The sequence below is a fragment of the Panthera pardus genome, unplaced genomic scaffold (genome assembly GCF_024362965.1).
Source record: "Panthera pardus isolate Hobbes unplaced genomic scaffold, ASM2436296v1 HiC_scaffold_27, whole genome shotgun sequence".
NCBI classification, from domain to species: Eukaryota; Metazoa; Chordata; class Mammalia; order Carnivora; family Felidae; genus Panthera; species Panthera pardus.
Genome location: NW_026526843.1, coordinates 39,189,397 through 39,208,516, shown reverse-complemented (window position 1 = coordinate 39,208,516; position 19,120 = coordinate 39,189,397). Strand labels below are relative to the sequence as shown.

General features: G+C 42.7%; 1 protein-coding gene across 1 annotated transcript in view; it reads right to left on the bottom strand.

Annotated features, from left to right (window-relative positions):
• The window catches only part of LOC109253654 (collagen alpha-6(IV) chain), a 249,875-nt gene that overhangs the window by 64,418 nt on the left and 166,337 nt on the right, over positions 1–19,120 (bottom strand). The window contains exons 3-4 of the mRNA XM_053891342.1: positions 7,236–7,370; positions 6,054–6,098 (exon numbers count right to left, since the gene is read on the bottom strand). Coding sequence (XP_053747317.1) covers positions 6,054–6,098; positions 7,236–7,370 — 180 coding nt within the window. The remainder of the gene's footprint in view (positions 1–6,053; positions 6,099–7,235; positions 7,371–19,120) is intronic.

Sequence of the window (19,120 nt, the reverse complement as noted above, 5' to 3'; positions counted from 1 at the left end):
AAAATAAAGAAAGAAATATATTCTATATGGTTGCTAAAAAAAATAAGCAAGTCTCTGAAGAACTACACTTCCAATCTTATTTTGTCATTATCATACGTCAGGCTATTGCTCCAGTTAGGGAACTGTATGTACCTTCTCCTCTTCTCCATGCTTGCTACTGAGGCTGTTGTTTTGTTGGGGAATTAGCAATCACATAATTGATCAGAATTCAATAATTTTCTAGAGTGGAGCTTACAAGGTGCATAGAGTCTGCTTTTGTAGAGAATCTATCTTTTTGAATCTATCAAAAGTGGAATGTTTGCTGGGTATGGAGCAAAGAGATGACATGAAACAACAGAAATCTAGATGGGTCAATAAAAGGTAGACTCCTACCCTCCCACATGCAGTTTTTAACGCCAAGTATGTATATTTAATAATTTGACGAAAACATGCCATGTATTCAAAAATCAACTTTTCAAATTATTAGAGGAAATGAGCTTTTGTCAAATTCTTATTGAGAAAATATCCCACAGAATTTTGATGCATTTTCATTGTTATTATAGTTGTCAGAGATAGACCATCTGTTGATACAAAAAGTATGAGTCTAGACTTCTGGATTTATAGGATGCTAAGAACAGAAGAATGGGCAATAAATTTATCTTTGCAATAAACTTGCTGTTATCTGTGCCTGCCCAGACTCAGGTGATGCTTTTTAGCTGCACTGGGTGAGACAGCTTACTAAGTCATCAACATTTTATTACCAAATGAAATGGATATTCTTATTTTCCCTGAAGATCTACACTCCACCTTCCCCAGATCTGTGCCTTGGGAAGCTGACCTTTATGAACAGTACCACCTAGACTCCCTTGCCCTCTGCCTCCCAGTTGTATTTATTTGGCCACTGGGAGACACAAGCAGAAGGTCAAAGAACAGGAAGAGAAAGAGCACAGGTCATTTATTTCCCCCATGCTCTCCCTGGCCATATTTTTGGAAATGGCCACATTTCTCTACAAGTCTTAGCTCTTGTTGAGAAGCCACTATTCCATGGGTCTTGAGAGGGTTCTTAGTATTACCATTCTTTCTTTCCCCCTTGGGCCAAGGGGTGGCAAAAGTGATATTAGTTACTTTACAATCCATTGTTGTTCCCCTGAATCAAGTCTACATCCCTTCATGCAACTCTCTTCAATTAATCCTGTCAGGTGGATTGTCTATTTCTTCCTGCAATCCTGATCACCACTTTAAAATGTCCCAGCCAGAATGCAAACTTGTGCAGCCACTCTGGAGAACAGTATGGAGGTTCCTCAAAAAGTTAAAAATAGAACTACGCTACGATTCAGCAATTGCACTACTAGGTATTTATCTAAAGGATAAAGATAATACAGATTCAAAGGGGTACATGTACCCCTTTGCATTATCAACAGCAGCCAAACTATGGAAAGAACCCAAATGTCCATCGACTGATCACTGGATAAAGAATATGGGGTATATAATGGAATATTACTCAGCCATCAAAAAGAATGAAATCTTGCCATTTGCAACAATGTGGATGGAACTAGAATGTATTATGCTAAGGGAAATAAGTCAGTCAGAGAAGGATAAATAACATATATTTCACTCATATGTGAAATTTAAGGAGCAAAACAAATGTGGGAAGGAGGGAAAAAAAAGGGAAATAAACCGTAAGAGACTCTGTATGATAGAGAACAAACTGAGAGTTGATGGAGGGAGGCTCAGGGGGGGAGGGACTAAATGAGTGATGGATATTAAGGAGGGCACTTGTCATGTTGAGCATTGGGTGCTATAGGTAAATGATGAATCACTAAATTCTACTCCCCAAAACAATATTACACTATATGTTAACTAAGAACAAATTAAATAAAAATTTGAAGAAAAAAAATGTCCCAGCCCAACTTGCTAGAGGTTATCTCTCAGCTGGGTAACAGGGATGAGTTAAGGCAAGACAACAGGCTGGCTCAGTATTGGGGACCATTTTTATTCCTGGGGCCTTGGTTCTGTTTGACACCAAAACCTTTGCCTGGCTTCTTATCCCTTGGTATCCACAGTATTTTTACTGGGGCCCCAATATTCCTGTAGTTTTCTTGCCTGAATTCTTAGTATCTTCCACCTGTAGGATTCCAGGGGTACTTGCTCACTCTTTCCTACCTTAGCTGAATTCTCTGGAATTCACCTCTGACATTTGACTTTGACCTGTCAGCCCCTTCCTGTCCAGGTGATACCATGAAATGATAGCTAAAGAATGTTTTGAGTCAGTTTTGAATTTTGAGTTTGTGTTCCAATCCCAGCTTTGCCACTGCCCAACTTGAGTCTCAGTTTCACAATCTGTGAAATGGAGATGAATAATACTACCTCATAGGGTTGTTGCCAACATTAAAATGAAATACACCGTTACTTTTCAATTCTCAGTAGAACCACAGCATTTCTGGCACTTTGCCTTTTCTAGTGTTAGCTAATGCTTTTATATACATGTGTGCCAGCTTTCTAAGAGAATGTAGCTCTTTGAGGGAGGAAACCATGTTTCTATATAAACGCAAGGGACTGAATGCACAGAATAAGAAGATGCGTTGTAATCCAGAAAAACCATGTTCCTCAGAACCCAGACTTTAAAGGGAAAATTTCCATTTGTTGAGTAGTATGTGTTCACTTTGAGGGTATAAATCTGATGTGTTCATTTACTAGTCTTTAGGAAGGAAAATGTTTGAGATTAACTTCATGAGAAAAGCTAAACATAAATTGCTAAGGACAACTTGAAAATTTCTGCTCCAGACTTATTTGAAATGAAAACATTTGATGTTTATTTATTTATTTTTGAGAGACAGAGAGAGAGTGAGCAGGAGAGGGGCAGGGAGAGAGGGAGAGAGAGAATCCCAATCAGGCTCCATGCTGTTAGCACAGAGCCCGATGTGGGGCTTGAACCCATGAACCACAAGATCATGACCTGAGCCAAAATCAAGAGTTGGAGGCTTAATCAACGGAGCCACAGAGGTGCCCAAAGAACTGAAAACATTTGATAAACATACATTTCTTGTGGGTGGCAACAGCCCCAACTCACATCTGTGATATCATAAAAAACCACCCCTGGTCTATGTTGCACTAATGTTGAATATATTTAATTTTTTTTAATGTTTATTTATTTTTGAGACAGAGAGAGACAAAGCATGAACGGGGGAGGGTCAAAGAGAGGGAGACACAGAATCTGAAACAGGCTCCAGGCTCTGAGCTGTCAGCACAGAGTCCAACGCGGGGCTCGAACTCACAGACTGCGAGATCATGACCTGAGCCAAAGTCGGATGCTTAACTGACTGAGCCACCCAGGCACCCCATGATTGTTCATTCCCCCGACTGATTGCTGTGGCCCTTGGTGCACAGACTTGGATGATCATACTTGCTCACTTATGTTGAAACTATCTACATGACGCAAAAACAGAGTTTGGGGACTAAAACCAGTGGCACGTATGTTACAGGGGAATCAGATTTGTGCAGTAATCCAGTTTACTAAGATGTGTTGGGGAAGCTGTTGGTTTCAGCTGCCGAAAGTAGAGCAAAATAATTAGTCTGACTAGGCCAAGGGTGTCTGTTTTCCTGTGTCTGATGGAGTCCTGCCAGTCTGAGAACTGTTGCTTTTGTAGGCACTAGAGGTTGGAATCAGTCCCCTAAGTATTTCTTTTTTTAATGTTTTTAATGTTTATTTATTTTTGAGAGAGAGAAAGAGAGATACACACACACACTCACACACACACACACACACACACACACAGAGAAAGAGAGAGAGAGAGAGAGAGAGAGAGAGCAAGCAGGGGAGGAGCAGAAAGAGAGACGGAGACACGAATCTGAAGCAGGCTCCAGGCTCTGAGCTGTCAGCCAGACACTTAACTGACTGAGCCACCCAACCACACCTCTGGTGTTCCTAGTGTTCTTAGTACATGGCAAATTCAGCTCTGGGGTCTCTGAGGCTTCTGAGTGGAGCAGAAGACCTATTCTGTGCTTTCAAGAAAGCTAGATAAGACCATTACACAAGACAAATAATAAATACTGTGGGCCATATGTAATAAGGAGCTAGGTGTATGGAACAGACACCAAGGACTCCTAAGACACTAGAGATGGAAGGGAGAGGTAGGCAGTGGACAGAAGGTGCTCAGTAAATACATCTCGAATAGATGGAAGAGAGGGAAGGAACAAGGAAAAAAATCATTTCATGGAGTAAGAGAGGCTTGGAGCCTGAGAGTAATGCAGTCATTAGTCAAAAGAAAACACATAGAGCCTTTGGTCAAGGGAAGGGCCGAGTGAGTGGAGACTTCTATTGGGAGTGGCACATTAATTTGGAGGTATCTGGACACCTGTAACTCATTCTCCCAAGCAATGAAGCCCCAACGAGAAATGATCAATCCCTGCAAAGTCTACGGCTCTCTTGGACACAAGTTGGAGGCAGAAGTGGCCAGCTGGATCCTAGGGTATGTTCTAGTCCAGAATTGGAATCAGCCTCTGCGTCACAGGATTCACTTCCTTCCAGCCCCCATTAGAAAAAGACTACAGGAGGAAGGGCATAGTACTGCTGCAAGCTTCAAATCCCCCACTCATCTCCAGTGGAAGCCAGCTCCGCAGGAGGAATGCAAGAGGTGATCTCCAGCTTTCTAGTTTTCCTCACCCAGTGGCTCCCAGAAGATACACAGTCTAAGTGGAGGCTCTGGATAAAGTGCAGGTGGGAACACAGCCAGGAGAAAATGCCAGAGGATGTTATAAAAGGACAGCCAACCCCATCCTCTTATTTGCCCGCTGGCCCATTTCTGAGCATTTTTCAGAGTCTGCAGTTGAATAAAATGCAGAATTCTGATGGCTTATTTGTTGATACATACAACAAATACAAGGAAGCAAGACTTCTGTCCTCCAACTCCAAATGTATGCTAGATCTTGGAAGAAAATGGATCAAATGATAATGTCTTTGAGTGTAGATCCATAAGTTTTTTCTGTATCCCCATAGTAGAGTCATAGCACCTAGCCGGCACCCAAGAAATACCTAGAGATTGTCACAAAGAGATTTAAGCCCCCTTCCTTGATACTAGATGGTTATGCAGTATCACACAAAAAGCTATTAAGTCTAGGATTTGCCAAACTGTGCTTAGATATGGCTCAGAAGAACCCCTTCGAGGCTGAAAGGATAAAAGCAGGCTCTAACATGTCCCTGAAATGAAGAAGCTCTATTTCTTCCTGATCTGTACTCTGAGCTTCCATACAACATTTGTGTCTTCTCTTAAGATCGAAGAGCTCTGCTATAGAAAAACACAGCTCAGGATAAAGATGTAGTATATAGAGATGTGCCAAAAGATATAACTAAAAATTGATAGAAGCCAAGTTGCAAATACTGTATTTTCAAGGCTGGCGAAATGTTATCATGGATTTTCCAGTGGTGAGATAAGTAGGGATACAGCGTGAAAATCGAGAACCTAAGGGGTTGGACTGGATGTAATGAGAAAAGGAGATATCTGTGAGCTCCAGATTCCTCACTCATCTCCAGCAAAACCAGGTTTCAGGATAAAGGAAAGGGGCTGCCTGCAAGTGATCTTTGGAATGGTTGCTTTGTAAAAACTAAAGGGAAATTCACTCTGCAATGAGGTAAGGTGGAAGAGAACAAATTACTGAAACGAAATGTATCAAGATATCTCTAAATATTTTTCTATCTAATATCACATGTCTTCATAATTTTATTATAATGAGTACGTATGTACTCTGAATGTGGCACTGTCTCCACACTTCAGAACCAGTCCCTCATCCCTAATTAAAGCTCCCCTCAGCTCATGAGACCTAACGCATTTTGGCTAAGGTATTGATGGTTTCTTATACCTGCATCTGTCCCAACCATCTGATTTAGTGCTACCTGTAACTAAATCCCAGGGAAAGTGTGTGTGACCACCTCTCTTCAAACCTTATCACGTGCATCTCAACACTTGACCCAGAGAATGCTTGCATGCCACAGGATGTTGCTAAGGCTAAGATATTTGACCTCTGAAGCACAACCTAGAAGTGGTAATAAAAAAAAATACCTCTGTGGACACACTCACCGGAATCCCATTGATGCCAAGAAAGCCAGGAACTCCCATGGGACCCTAGAATAAAAGGAGTAGGAAGAGGAATGTAACAGACAATCCAACTGATGTCCATTAGATTTGGTGAGTTTGTTCATGTGATTCATGACCTAAGTTGTTAGAAGTGTTTTATACCTCACTCTCCACATTGTGTCACCTTGCCTCTACCTAAGGTCTTAAACATGTCTGTGTTCTGAGACCAGTTTTTATCTTAAGCAATGTGGTGCAAAACCTAAAATGATGGCTCAGTGTGACATGCTGCTTTGAAACTGGGAAAACTGGGGTGGAGGGCCTCAAAAGGCCTAACCACAAGTTCCCCATAACTCTGCTCCCCTAGATGAGGTCTCCTAGGCAAATGGCCCTCCTTATCAAACAGAGCAGATACAGTTCCCGCTTATCCCTGAATCTGGTTTCAGTTCCCTGATGACCCACTGTATTATTCAAACAAGCCTCCCTCAGGAGCCAAGGGGCACCTCACCCTTTTGCCACCTCAAAATCTGCCTCCCCTGTGTGGCCCTGTGTGGTGTGTGGTGTCCTTTCACCCTGCACTGTGAGTATATGTGAGTAATAAACCTGCTGTCAATGTTTTCTGTCCAGTATCAGGTGTCATGTCTTCTGCCATTCTCAGAACCCTAGGCTGGGAATCCCTCCCTTACCAATGGGGCAAAGAGGAGGTGATTAAAATCTGAAGGGAACATAAACTAAGCTGCTAAACTCAGCCAGCTAGCACGACATGATCAATCTCCTTTCTTGCATCTCTTTCCCTACATTTGTGGCCCAGATTGCTTCCAAGCATTCCGACATCTTGCTTCCCAGTCTCCTTGCTTGGATTCCTGACCTCTATTGCCCATCTGATTGAACTTCTGACCCATTCCCACTCTAAACCCACATGAATTCCCACCCCAGCAAGCTCACGTGTCTAGCAAGTAGCCAATACATGCACTTTGTGGCTTGCTTGCCATAGGAGTCTCTCTGGAAATAGGTTGATCTATTAGCAGCATATCACACAGCCTGTCTCTTATTAAAGTCTATAGCCTGGCACCAAGGTACTCAGGATTAGTATTATTTCCATAAATGAACAGAACTGAGATTTAGAACTTTTCACCTTCATACCTATGGTTCATCTGTCAAAGAAAAATCAAACTCTGGTGTTTTTACCTTATCTCCTTTTGGTCCATATGGTCCCAGGGGACCTGGGGAGCCCCTTTCTCCTTTCAACCCTGATAAACCGCTAGGGCCAGCAAATCCTTGAGGACCTGTTGGACCTTGAATTCCAATTGGTCCTGGTCGCCCCTAAGATGGAGAGAAGGAGTGCACTTAGTCAATAGAGGACTTAACATCAATGCTTCCCATTTTCCCATACACAGAGAATACTGTCATCACTTCACTAAACAATTTTGGCTTAGAGATCTGTGAAGCATGCCAAAGTTCCAGACACGGATCAGAAAAGGCTATTTTAGGGGCCGCTAAGCTTATTTGGATAGAACATATTTTATAAGCACATTTAATAAGATTCATGTGCACCAAGATCCTTTAACTTTGTACTTCTTAGGAGATTAGTTATTCAGGCGGGATAATATTGTCCTCTTCCTAGTTAATGCCAGGGCATCCATCAGATTGTCAAAATAGTGAAAGAACAGAATGCTGGAGAACATCGTGACATTTTATAACTCCCATTCAAATGGCCAACCACATACTCGCAGTGAAATCCAGAAATGGCAATGTCTAAAGAACACTGCCTCGGGGGTCCAGAGAGGGGAGAACCCAGAAACCCATGGGCTGACCAACCTGTCAAAGCCCATCTTTATTGGCAGATCCCAGGACCCCATCACTGCAACTGGAAACAGATGCTTACAGGAAACACACACACACAAACACACACACACACACACACACACACACACATTATTTATTTGTTCCCTTTCTATATATCTCTTTCCCTTCAACCCACTATCTGTAGACTGTTGAATGTGTAAAATTCAAGAAGCCTGAAAATATCCATTAAGTATTAATTATAATAGCAAGAGGGAGAAGCTTGAATATTTTGAATGCTTTAGTTATAAAGTGTCTGTAACAATTAAGTCTGAAAGTTCAGGCTGACATTTCAAAGCTGACCGAAACAGAGAATTAACCCCAGTGAGTGCAGCACAGGCGGGCTAGTCTATCATTTAGAACAAATCCCAGTAGGGACTGAATTTTCTTGGCAGAAAGACTACAACCATTAGTAACATGCATTACCTCTCAGAGAACGCAACACCATACCAGATAGAAAGCTTATTTTCATGAACGCTTCCCATCTCTACCTCTTGGCCCTTTTACTGACTGTCTGCAATTTTCTACAGACCTGTGAAAAACTCAGAAAAGCCCATTAAACATGCCCTTTAATATTCACCTTCAATGGTTACTTTTTAAAAGGCTGGAAACAGGACAGATGCTTTCTGGAGTGGCTACAGTCATGTACTGGAGATGCAAGTGGTCACCAGCTGTGTGGGGCCTTTGGAGTAAAATTTCCAGTGTCAATCAGGCCCACAAAGACCAAGGACTCTTGAAAAGAAGTACAAAAATGCTTTTCCTAAAGAGATGCAATTTTCTGGGGGCACCACCCACCACTTAACCTTCTCTAGCACCCAACATATAGCCTCTACTGGGTGCTGGGCTCTAGACTACTTAAGGAACTTGTTTATGGGAATGATGGAGCAGGGCATGAACTTTCACTCTTTAGGCCCTTACCTCCCATAGTTGGAATTTTGTTTACAATGATTGTTTATTTGTTACCCTTGTAAACTTTACTATGTATGTATATATGAAACTAAAAAGAAAAATAAATTATCTATCTATATCTATGTCTATCTATCTATCTATATCTAAAAATAAAAAGACCAATACTTTAAAAAATAGTGCTGTGGTGTTGAGGATTAACAAAGAAGTCTAAAATGGGGACCTCGCTTTCAAGACTAATGTACCCAAAAGCATAGCAAACAGTACAAATCCAGAACAGAGCCTAAGTAGTGCAGGAACACAAAGAAAGGGTTGGCTGTGGAGGGTTTGTGAAATGCTTACATTCTGTTCATGGCTGGGGGGAATCACGGCCCACGCTGGAAAGGCTGAGTGGGCCCCAATTGAGGTGGGCCTGAAAAGCAAGGAAGGAAGTTGAAGACTTGATATAGTAGCAAATAGGGAACCCTCAGAGGTTTGGGGATGGGAAGGGGAGGATGGGAAGAAGGCAGCATTTCAGGGCTGAAACTCATCAATGAGCATTCAGGAGAACATGTGTGTGTCAGCATGAGGCCAGGGCAGCGTGCCTGAGGCTGGAACAAGGGAGACAGATAAGAACCAGCTGTTGGGGGAGGAGGAGACCAGTTGGTGGGAGGATAGGGGCAGGATGGACTTGCTGAGGCCATGTTATTACTAGCAGAGAGGATGCGGTCAAGGCACTGAATGCTTGACCCAAATCTGAGCCCTGCCCAAAGCTTTCCCACATCAAGGGATGGGAGATGGAGAGCACAATAAACCATTGAACTGAGAAAGCAGACTGTGGTGTGGCCCAATTTCCATCTTGCTCACATCACTAGAGCCTGAGCAGTGCCTGGCATAGGCACATGGGCTGGCACGTTCCAGCTCTGGCCTCTTGCCTTTGTAGAGCACATGCTCAGCAAAAGTAACTAAAGAGACTTAGGAGTGAGACAATTCTAGGTCTGGACTTAACAGGAAATCTGATTCCATCCATAAAAGGCAGGATTCCATGGCCTGCTTCCTTTCTCTTGGCTGGGTGGCCATGCTGAATTTGCCACAGTTGTAGAGCCAATTCTTCCGTTCCAGCCGGAGAGCTTAAAGTGACTCTCTGAAAGAACTCATGGAGGGAGGTAAACCATAAGAGACTCTTAAGGACTGAGAATAAACTGAAGGTTGATGGCGGGTGGGAGGGAGGGGAAAGTGGATGATAGGCATTGAGGAGGGCACCTGTTGGGATGAGCACTGGGTGTTGTATGGAAACCAATTTGACAATAGATTTCATATAAAAAAAAAAAAAAAGAACTCATGGATTCTTTGATTTTGAATTCTTTTTTCAAAGGGGTTTTTGAAATGGCACCCCTCAGAGGAATGTATACCTCTGAGGTACAGTGTCTGGGCTGGCCCCAGCTAGAAACCTCTCAGACTGATGATCTAGGGGCCAGAAGCAGGGCCTGTGAGATGTCTCAAGGCTTTGAGGTACTACTGGCCCAGAACTGCCTCCTCAGTGGGGTTCCAGGCCCTTCTGGAGCCTGCAGTCATAGGATATGAGACAAAGAATCTTCCTACCCACTGAGGTCCTTTCGTACAGTGGCACAGAGCACCATGAACAAATGAAGATGGCCAAAAAAAAAGCCGGGGTGGGGGGGGAGACACGTTTCTTTTGTGCATTGTTTTGTCAGCCATCTCTAGATATGCTTATTCTGTGCTTACAGCTATGTGTTCTTTTTTGCTCATCTCCAGTACACAGGGTTTCTGTCGCAGTGCCCAGCATATTGTTGAAGCTTAATACTAAATCAATGATGAACTGCTTTTTTTTTTCCTCCCAAGAAGCTATCGGTGGCACTTCTCAAAATGGCCAGCAGAGGTCAGTGTGAGAACATTGTAGCTACAGATAAGCAGGTGGGTGGGTGGGCCTCTCTCACTACAAATAAAATCAAACCAGTGTCAGAGAAGTCACAGAATGTTCGAGCAGAAAGGGTCCTTGGAGACCATTTCATCTAGGTTCTATTTTATATGAGGGGTGGGGGGCAGGCCTGGAGAAGGGGAAGGACTTGTTCACGTCACATAGCTGGTGAGGAAAACAGCATGGGACTCAAACCAGACTGCCTGCTGCCAGTGTGTGGCTCTTTCCCTGTTTGCCAGTGGCAGATGTCCTAGGGGGTCCTCGAAGCTGCTCCCCCCTTACCCACGCCCACCCCTGGGACTGTCCCCATCAGTAGGCTGCAGCAACCAGATGCTCACACATCATTTCTCTCTTCCTAACTTTGATCATTTCACAGAACCAATCTGAAACACCATCACTGTTTGGACCGCTAGCAGAATTTCAATGGGCTTGGACCAATGCCCTGCCCTGATACATGTCATTTATTTTGGCAAACAGACCGAGACAGGGCAGAAGGGACTCCTCCAAGTCTTTCCAACAAGCTCTCCTGCCTCCATCTGCTCGGGATTTTAAATATGCACAGCAGGGTCTAATTCTCAAGAGAATGAACTGGGACTCAAGAGAATGCCTGAGGCCAGGAACTGCAATTCCTGACTGAAGCCCAGGCTGGCTTCCTCCTGCTGACCACAGAATATTGGGGTTAGTATGCAGCTAAAGGTCACCTTAGATCAGACCACACCCACATCCCCAACCCCAGATAACCAGGGTGACAGACTCAGCAATGGGTCTGCATATAAAGAACAGTAGTCCCTTATTTACGGATATATATTCCAAGACCCCCCAATGGATTCCTGAAATCGCAGGTAGTACCAAATCCCATATATATACTGTCTTTTTTCCTATAAATACATACCTAGGATAAAGTTTAATTTGTAAACTAGGCACAGTAAAATATTTACAATAATAAAATTGAGCAATTATAGCAATATACTGTAAGAAAAGGTATGTGAATGTGGTTTCTCTCAAGATATCTTTACTGTTCTGTACTCACCCTTCTTGTGATGATGTGAGATGATAAAATGCCTATATGATGAGATGAAGTGAGGTCAATGATGTACTCACTGTGATGTAGGGTTAGGCTACTATTGACCTTCTGACCTATGGTCAGGAGATCATCTGCTTTTGGACCATGGTTGACTGTGGAAAGTGAAACCATGGATAAAGGGAGACTATTTAGTACACATATACAGAAATAGTATCTACAAATCTTAAAAGCACATACTAGGTAGGATTGTGAAACAGAGACAGCCGACTTTTCATTGCTAGGCCCTTTCTCTCTTCTTATCCCTCCTTGAAGTTTCCACTGTCCTTCTCCCATAAAATTAAAATTTATGCCTACGGAAGAATCTGAAACTCATTCCCACTGAGGCATAAATGACTGACAACAACTTAGAGCTTTACTTCTCCCTAAGGGGATTTGTATTTTAATGGAGAGCAAAGCATTAAGCTAGGGGATGCAAATGATATCTGTGAAGCAGAAGGGAAGAGGGGGTGTGCCCAGGCTTTCCTAAGGACCCAGCTATACAGCAGAGATGGTTCGGTGCTGTTACCTGGTGTCATGGTGCTGGATCTGGAATCAGACAGATCTGAAGTCAAATCTCATTACTGCCATTTAATAGCTATGTGACCTTGGGCAAGTGACTTTAGGGCTCTGAGGAATAATAGCTCTGGTGTAGATTATTGTAAGCATTTAAGTGAGTTAATGAAAACACCTGGCATGAAAGTATCAGTTCTCTTTCTTCTTTAGGTATCATTCATGGTAAGATGGAGAAGTTATGATTGGGTACCTGATGTTCTTTCTCTTAAGTTTAAGTGGGTGATGCACACATATCATGGAGAAACTCTCTTTGGGGCAGAGATGTGTGCCCAGGAATGAAAGAGCATGTATGCCAGCATCCCACATCTGTGGAGAGCATTTCCCCCCTTACTCAGTGTTGGTGTCCTTGCTCTCTTGGGCTCGTTCTCTTAAAAGAATTTCCTCTACATGCTAATGACTCCCTAGTCTGAACCTCCAGCCCCAATTTCTCTTCTCAGTGTGCCAGGTTCTTATAGCTAATGGCTTACCAGGCCTCTCCACTTGGATATTCCATCACAAACTCAACATGACCAAAGCTGAACTCATCATCTTCTCCTTAAACCTATTCCCTAAACCAGCTCCTTCCTCTTGAGTTAATGGAACTAACTCAGAAAATGACAGTCTATCCATAAAGTTGACTAAACCAGAGGCCCAAGGATTCCCCATGACTTCTCTCTTTCCCTCATCTTCCACATCCAATTCACCGGCAAGGACTGTCAATTCCACCTCCAAAATACAACGCAAACCTGCCCATTTCTCTCTATCTTCATGGTCTTCTTTCAGGTCTTCCTCATGTCTCCCCTACAGTGTTGCCACAGCCTCCTAGTTGGTTTGGCAACCTCCAATCTTGATTTACTTTCTCTTAGCATCCATCCTGCCCCAGGGCCTTTGTACATGTCTCTGCTCTCTTGGTTAGCTCCTATTTATCATTCAAACTCCAATAAAGTTATCAGCTCCTCCAGGGAGCCTTCCATGATTGCCCCCACCCCACAGTATGTGCTAGGTTGCCTGTTTGTGCCTATACCCCCAACAGACTGAGCTCCTTGGGGGCAAGTCCTGTGTCTTTTTCTTCACTGAATCACTTGTACTAAGTACAGTGCCTAGTACACAATGGGACCTCAGTAAATGCTGAATGAATGGAGAAATGAATGAATGAATATACACACTGAGAAGCCAGTGGCCAGGTACAGCAATACCTTCATTGGAAGCCTAGATAGCCGTACCAGAGTGCAATCAAGAACCATCTGATCACAGAGCCACAGAAAAGAGAGCTGCACAAGACTTAGGAAATCATCTAGCTCAGGGTAGAGAAGCTGAAGCCCAGAAAGGGAAAGGAACTTATCAAAGTCCATGTAATATCAACTCTGCACATATAGGAAGCGAGTGGATAAGGCATCAAGGCCAGAGACGCAGAACCCAGTGAGGAGGCTGTCACCTCCAGGAGAGAAATAACGGTGACTTGGACTACGTTCATGGCAGGAAAAGACAGGGAGAAGATAGATTTGAGAGATAGTTTAGAGGGTAAAAAGAATAAAACTTAGTGCTAGAATCAAATTTGTGGGTAAGACAGAGAGGGTTATGAAGGATGACTCCCAGGTTTCTTGCTTGGGCAACTGAGTGGATCTCTTCACTGACCTGAGGAAACCTAGGGGAAGAAGAGTCTTGGATGGAAGTTGAGGAGTAGGAGTCCACGTTTGGAGAAGTGGGGATTAAGATACCTGGGACCATTTAAGGGGATATTCTGTACCTGCTGTTCTCACTAGACCATAGGTCTGAGAGGGTAGGGAGCTCAGTTGACACTTTTACCACAGTATCTCCAGAGATGCTGTGTCTGGTATACGGTAGGCACTCAAAATATAATTGTAGAGAAAAAGGTGTAATTGTGGAGTGCAAGAAAATGCAGAGTTAAATGTGCACTTGGGAATCTTCAAGAAGGCCACGTCCAAAGTCTCATTAGCTAGGGGAAAAATTAGATTAAAAAGACTTTGTTGCTATCCTGAAAAACCCCTGTGTGGCCTTTGGGGAAAATGAAGCAGAGATTGCTGACCCCCTGACCTCCAGCCTAAGAACTAGGCGGCTTGAATTCTACACTTTGCCCTTAAAGCATCCAACTGGAATTCCCATTTTAGTAATGGGGCTGGGTAGAGGAAATGCAAGAACTTATCAGACTCTGGCCTAAGTAGCTGGGGTCTCTCTCTTAGCCATGAAATATGTGGTAAGAAGAAAATTAATGATAACACCCCCAAGGGCAGAATATTTAAGACACTTCAGAATACTTTTTCTTTTGCCCTTCCTTTGGAGGATCACAACACATCTGTGTGGTAGGCTGAGGACACCAAGCTGCAAAGCAGTTAGCCAATGGGGATTGCCCGTGTCATATAGTTGGTCAGTGGCAGAGCTGGTGTCAGGGCCTCCCAATCAACTCTGTGCTCCTTCTGTTACAACATATGGAGACAGCCATCCATATAGCCTCACACTCCACTCTCTTAGTCATAGCACTAATGGGCTAATATTGTCCATAGAAGTAAATAAGGCAGAAAGAATACCAGTAGGTGAAGAATAAGTCTAGTGTATGACAAAGACTCATATCATACAGATAAACAGACCCATTTTGTGGCCCAGAAAACCCTGGTTCAGTTTGATAACAATAGCATCATCTACAATTTTCCAGCAAGGGCAGTGACCTTACCCACCTACCTACATACATACGTACATACATACATACATATGTATGTAAAAGGTGATTGGTGTCTAGCAAAGTGAACCCCCCAAATTGTTAGTGTCTGCCACAGCTAAGAAGCAGTATCAGAGGCTTGCCCTCAACACCCAAATGAAAACACATTTATTTTCTGGTTCTTAAGCTATAATCAGTGTTTGCAGCAGCCAGCTGAGGCATGAAGACATGCATCTACATGTTTTGTTTGCAAAGACACACACACCTATTCCATTGGCTATTGTCAGCATGTTGACATTTTCAGCAAGACACCTCCCAGAGGGATAAAGTTAACTCTTGCTAGTCAACACTCTGTATCCCTCCTTTCTGCCTGTTCATTCACATTTCTCTTCTAAAACACAATAATGACCTTCTTACTACCAAGCACTTACTAAGTACCATCTCCTTGAATCCATCTCGTTAAATCCTATAACAGCCCTAATAAGTGGATATTAGACTCATTTTACAGATGAGGACACTGAAATCCAAATTCATAGAGGGTAAGAAACTGGCCTGAGGTCATACATCAAGCAATTAGTGAAGCTAATTTTGGTGATACAAAAGTCTGTTTCTTCCACCAAGCTACATAACCTCTCTGCGTTGAATAATGCTCTGAAGGTAGAAACCCAAACCCACTTGAAAAGGGATAGTAAGAGCTACTCTGGGCAGGAAACATTGCCATTTTCATTAACAGCAGATCAACTGATCTCAATTTACCCAATCTTTTCACTGGAACAAGTAATATTTAATAGAAATTCATTTAATGGAATTGATAAATTAAGTCATAACAGGCATTTGAAGGAATGATACTCCCCAGAACTTAAAAAGATGGGAGATTTCTTTTTGTTGAATTTCCTCCCTCTTCCTCCCCCTCTTCCTTCTTCTCTTCCTTCTCCTTCTCCCATTTCTACAGTTAAAATGGCTTCTTTAATTGGTCTGTGGGCAATGGACAGTTTTCTAGGCTCTTGTAGACAAATTCTGATGTGCTATGAGTCCCTAATGCTAGCATATTAAGGACAGAAAACAGATTACAGGAACAGTATACTAATTTGATGATCATTGTGCTGAGCAGAAATTGGAGAGTTTTGTTTTTAAACATATTTTCCCTTGCCCCTGGGGAACACCAATAATTGTTAAAATAGGATGAAGCAGAGGTATCTGCTATATAGAAGCAGATAAGGTGAAGAATTTTCAGGTCTCCCTGTTGTCTACAACATATTCATAAAACTACATCCAAAACCAGACCAAACTTTCCTTTTGTGTCAATATTGTAATTGGGAAGTATAAGAACCAAAAATCAAATAACACTATAAATATGACCATTGACCATAAAAATAAAAAAACAGAAAACCACTTCTGTAATAATTACAGATAGTTGAATGAGCCACCACACCCCTTTGAATGGGCATGCAGTCTATACAAAGAACCCCACTGTACTACAAAGCATGCACTGAGTTTCTGGACTGCATGAGAAAATAAATACAGCTCTACCTGGGATGAATTTAATCCAAAACTGATATAAGAGTTGGGAAAACTGAAATACTGAATTTGCCATAATATTGTTTTCCTTCTTAGAATTTAGAAGACAACTTGTGTATGATTTGATGGCACAGGCCTGTTATAAAAGCCTTCTGGTAGGGGTGCCTGGGTAGCTCAGTCAGATGAGCGTCTGACTCTTGATTTCAGCTCAGATCATGATCTCATGATTGTGAGATAAAGCCCCATGTCAAGCCCCACATCGAGCCCTGAGTTGAGCCCTGCATCAGGCTCTGCACTGGGTGTGGAGGAGCCTGCCTAAGATTCTCTCTCTCTCTGTCTCTCTTTGCTGGCCCCCTCAAAAAATAAAAATAAAAAAATAAGAAATAAAATAAAAGAAAGCCTTCTGGTAAACTTGGATTGATATTGCCATTGCCTGGTTACAGCAGAACCTTAAGATTTATGTTCTATTCCCTGTTCTAACTTTCTAACTGCATGATCTTGAGAAAGACAATTTACTCCTATACCTTAGTTTTCTCATCAGCAAAATGGGGATATTACATGCCCCACCTGTTTCCTGGGTTGCCTTGGGCATCAGTTAAGACAATGTATGTGAAAGGGGCTGAGAGTTCATTCTACTGACAAAGCTCTGCTTTGGGGGAAATATATGCTAATAACCAAACTTCCAATTTTCAACCCCCTTCCCATTTGCTAGGTATATAAGGCAGTAACCTATGAAATAATAAAAGCCATGAGGAGGAGGTTTCAGTAGGAAAAAAAATTTTGAATGATATGAGAATTTAAAGCTGATAAAGGTGGGGGCAGATTGACTGTCTTGCACAGGATTCTAGTCACAGTTTAAAAATGATTGGACCTGCACTGTCACCTTATTATTGTAGTTTTTAAAATGTGGTTTATTTTAAAGTACATGGTTTAATTACAGCCCAAAGCCAAACTTTTTCTTTTAGTTTTTCCAGTAAAACATAGCCATGGTTTTATAATAAAAATCAAAGTGAAAGAGGATTTGCCAGAAATTCACTTGCCAGCAATTTTTGCTGCAGTGTATCTATTCCATTAGACAAGGAATACATGTGGCATTTTTCTCCAACATAATAAATTACCCATCATTGATATTCTGCACAACCTTTGCTCCAATACTGAGCTGGTGTGAGCTGATTGCTTCTGGATCGATGTTGGCTTCCCCAAGTCTTTGACGAGAAGCCATCAAGTTTTGGGAGTAGGAGGGAATGTGGAGTAACCAACTACTGCTCCTTAAACAAAAGGAGAATAAAAGAAGGATAGGATCAAAGAAATTCCCTGTCAGGACCCATGCCAAAGAGTTCAGGGAGCTCTGAAAGGGGAGGGAGGGGCATCGAAGGGAGAGGAACAACTTACATACTCTCAGTGCAGTTCCCTCAAAGACCCACACCCCATATTCATAGCCACACCCATGCAGATAAAGAGATACACATTCCAACCCAAATATACAGGCCCACAGGCGCAGGAGTCTGTGAAAATGGTAGGGCCTGTTGGTATTCCAGCATAGTCCACCATATAGCTCTCAGTCAGCCTTGGATTTGAATCTCAGAAGATGGGATGATGATATACATCTTTCCCACCAACTGTATGCAGTAGTACCCATGGACAAGTGAAGTCATCCACACAGATACATACAGGCCAAAAAGGAGATGGCAAGGGGGTGTTGAAAGTGGGGGATCCCCAATTCTGATATCTTTCCCTTTTACATGATGGACAGTTAGAAGCTGAGATAAAATCTAGCTTCTGTTGCCGCAGGAAAGATGGGTTGTAGGGGTGATGGTGGCTGTGGTGTAGAAGAAAAGTAGAAGCTCCAGAGTCATAGTGATATCAAGAATAAGAGTTACCAGCTTGCATTGGAGAGGGGGTTCAGATTTCAAAGTGTTTTCACATCCACAACTTCATTTAATGTTTGTAATAACCTCGTCCTCAATGTACTAGAGAAAGTAATTGAGGCCCAGAGGTTAATTAACTTGTCCATGGCCACACAGCTTATGAGCGGCACAGCCAGACCTTCTTATTCCCACTCTAGTGCTCTTTCCACTACTCCCTTTATAAAGTGACAGGTCAATTTTACATAAAATATTCCCACCACGACGCTATATAACTCCATGAAAAACCCTGGTTCTGGAACTTATTGAGCCCTCTTGATTTTTCCCTTCATTTTTCTTGCTGCCTGGTGGCACCCTCATTAACCCATTAAGTATCTGCACAAAGTGCAAAGAACTCAAGTCATTCTAATTAGTCCCTTCACAACTCATCAATTTAGTAAACATTTGTTGAGCACTTCCTATATGTCAGCCACAATACTACATGTTGGGAACATAGAAAGAAATGTAATATGGACCTTGCCCTTGAGGGCTCACTCTGAGTCAGAAGGATGAGTTATGAAGGCGCCTGGGTGGCTCGGTCAGTTAAGTGTCTGATTCTTGATTTTGGCTCAGGCCATGATCTCATGGGTCATGGGTTCGAGCCCCACATTGGGCTCTGCACTGTTGGCGCAGAGCCTGCTTGGAATTCTCTCTCTCTCTCTCTCTCTCTCTCTCTCTCTCTCTGCCCCTCCCCTA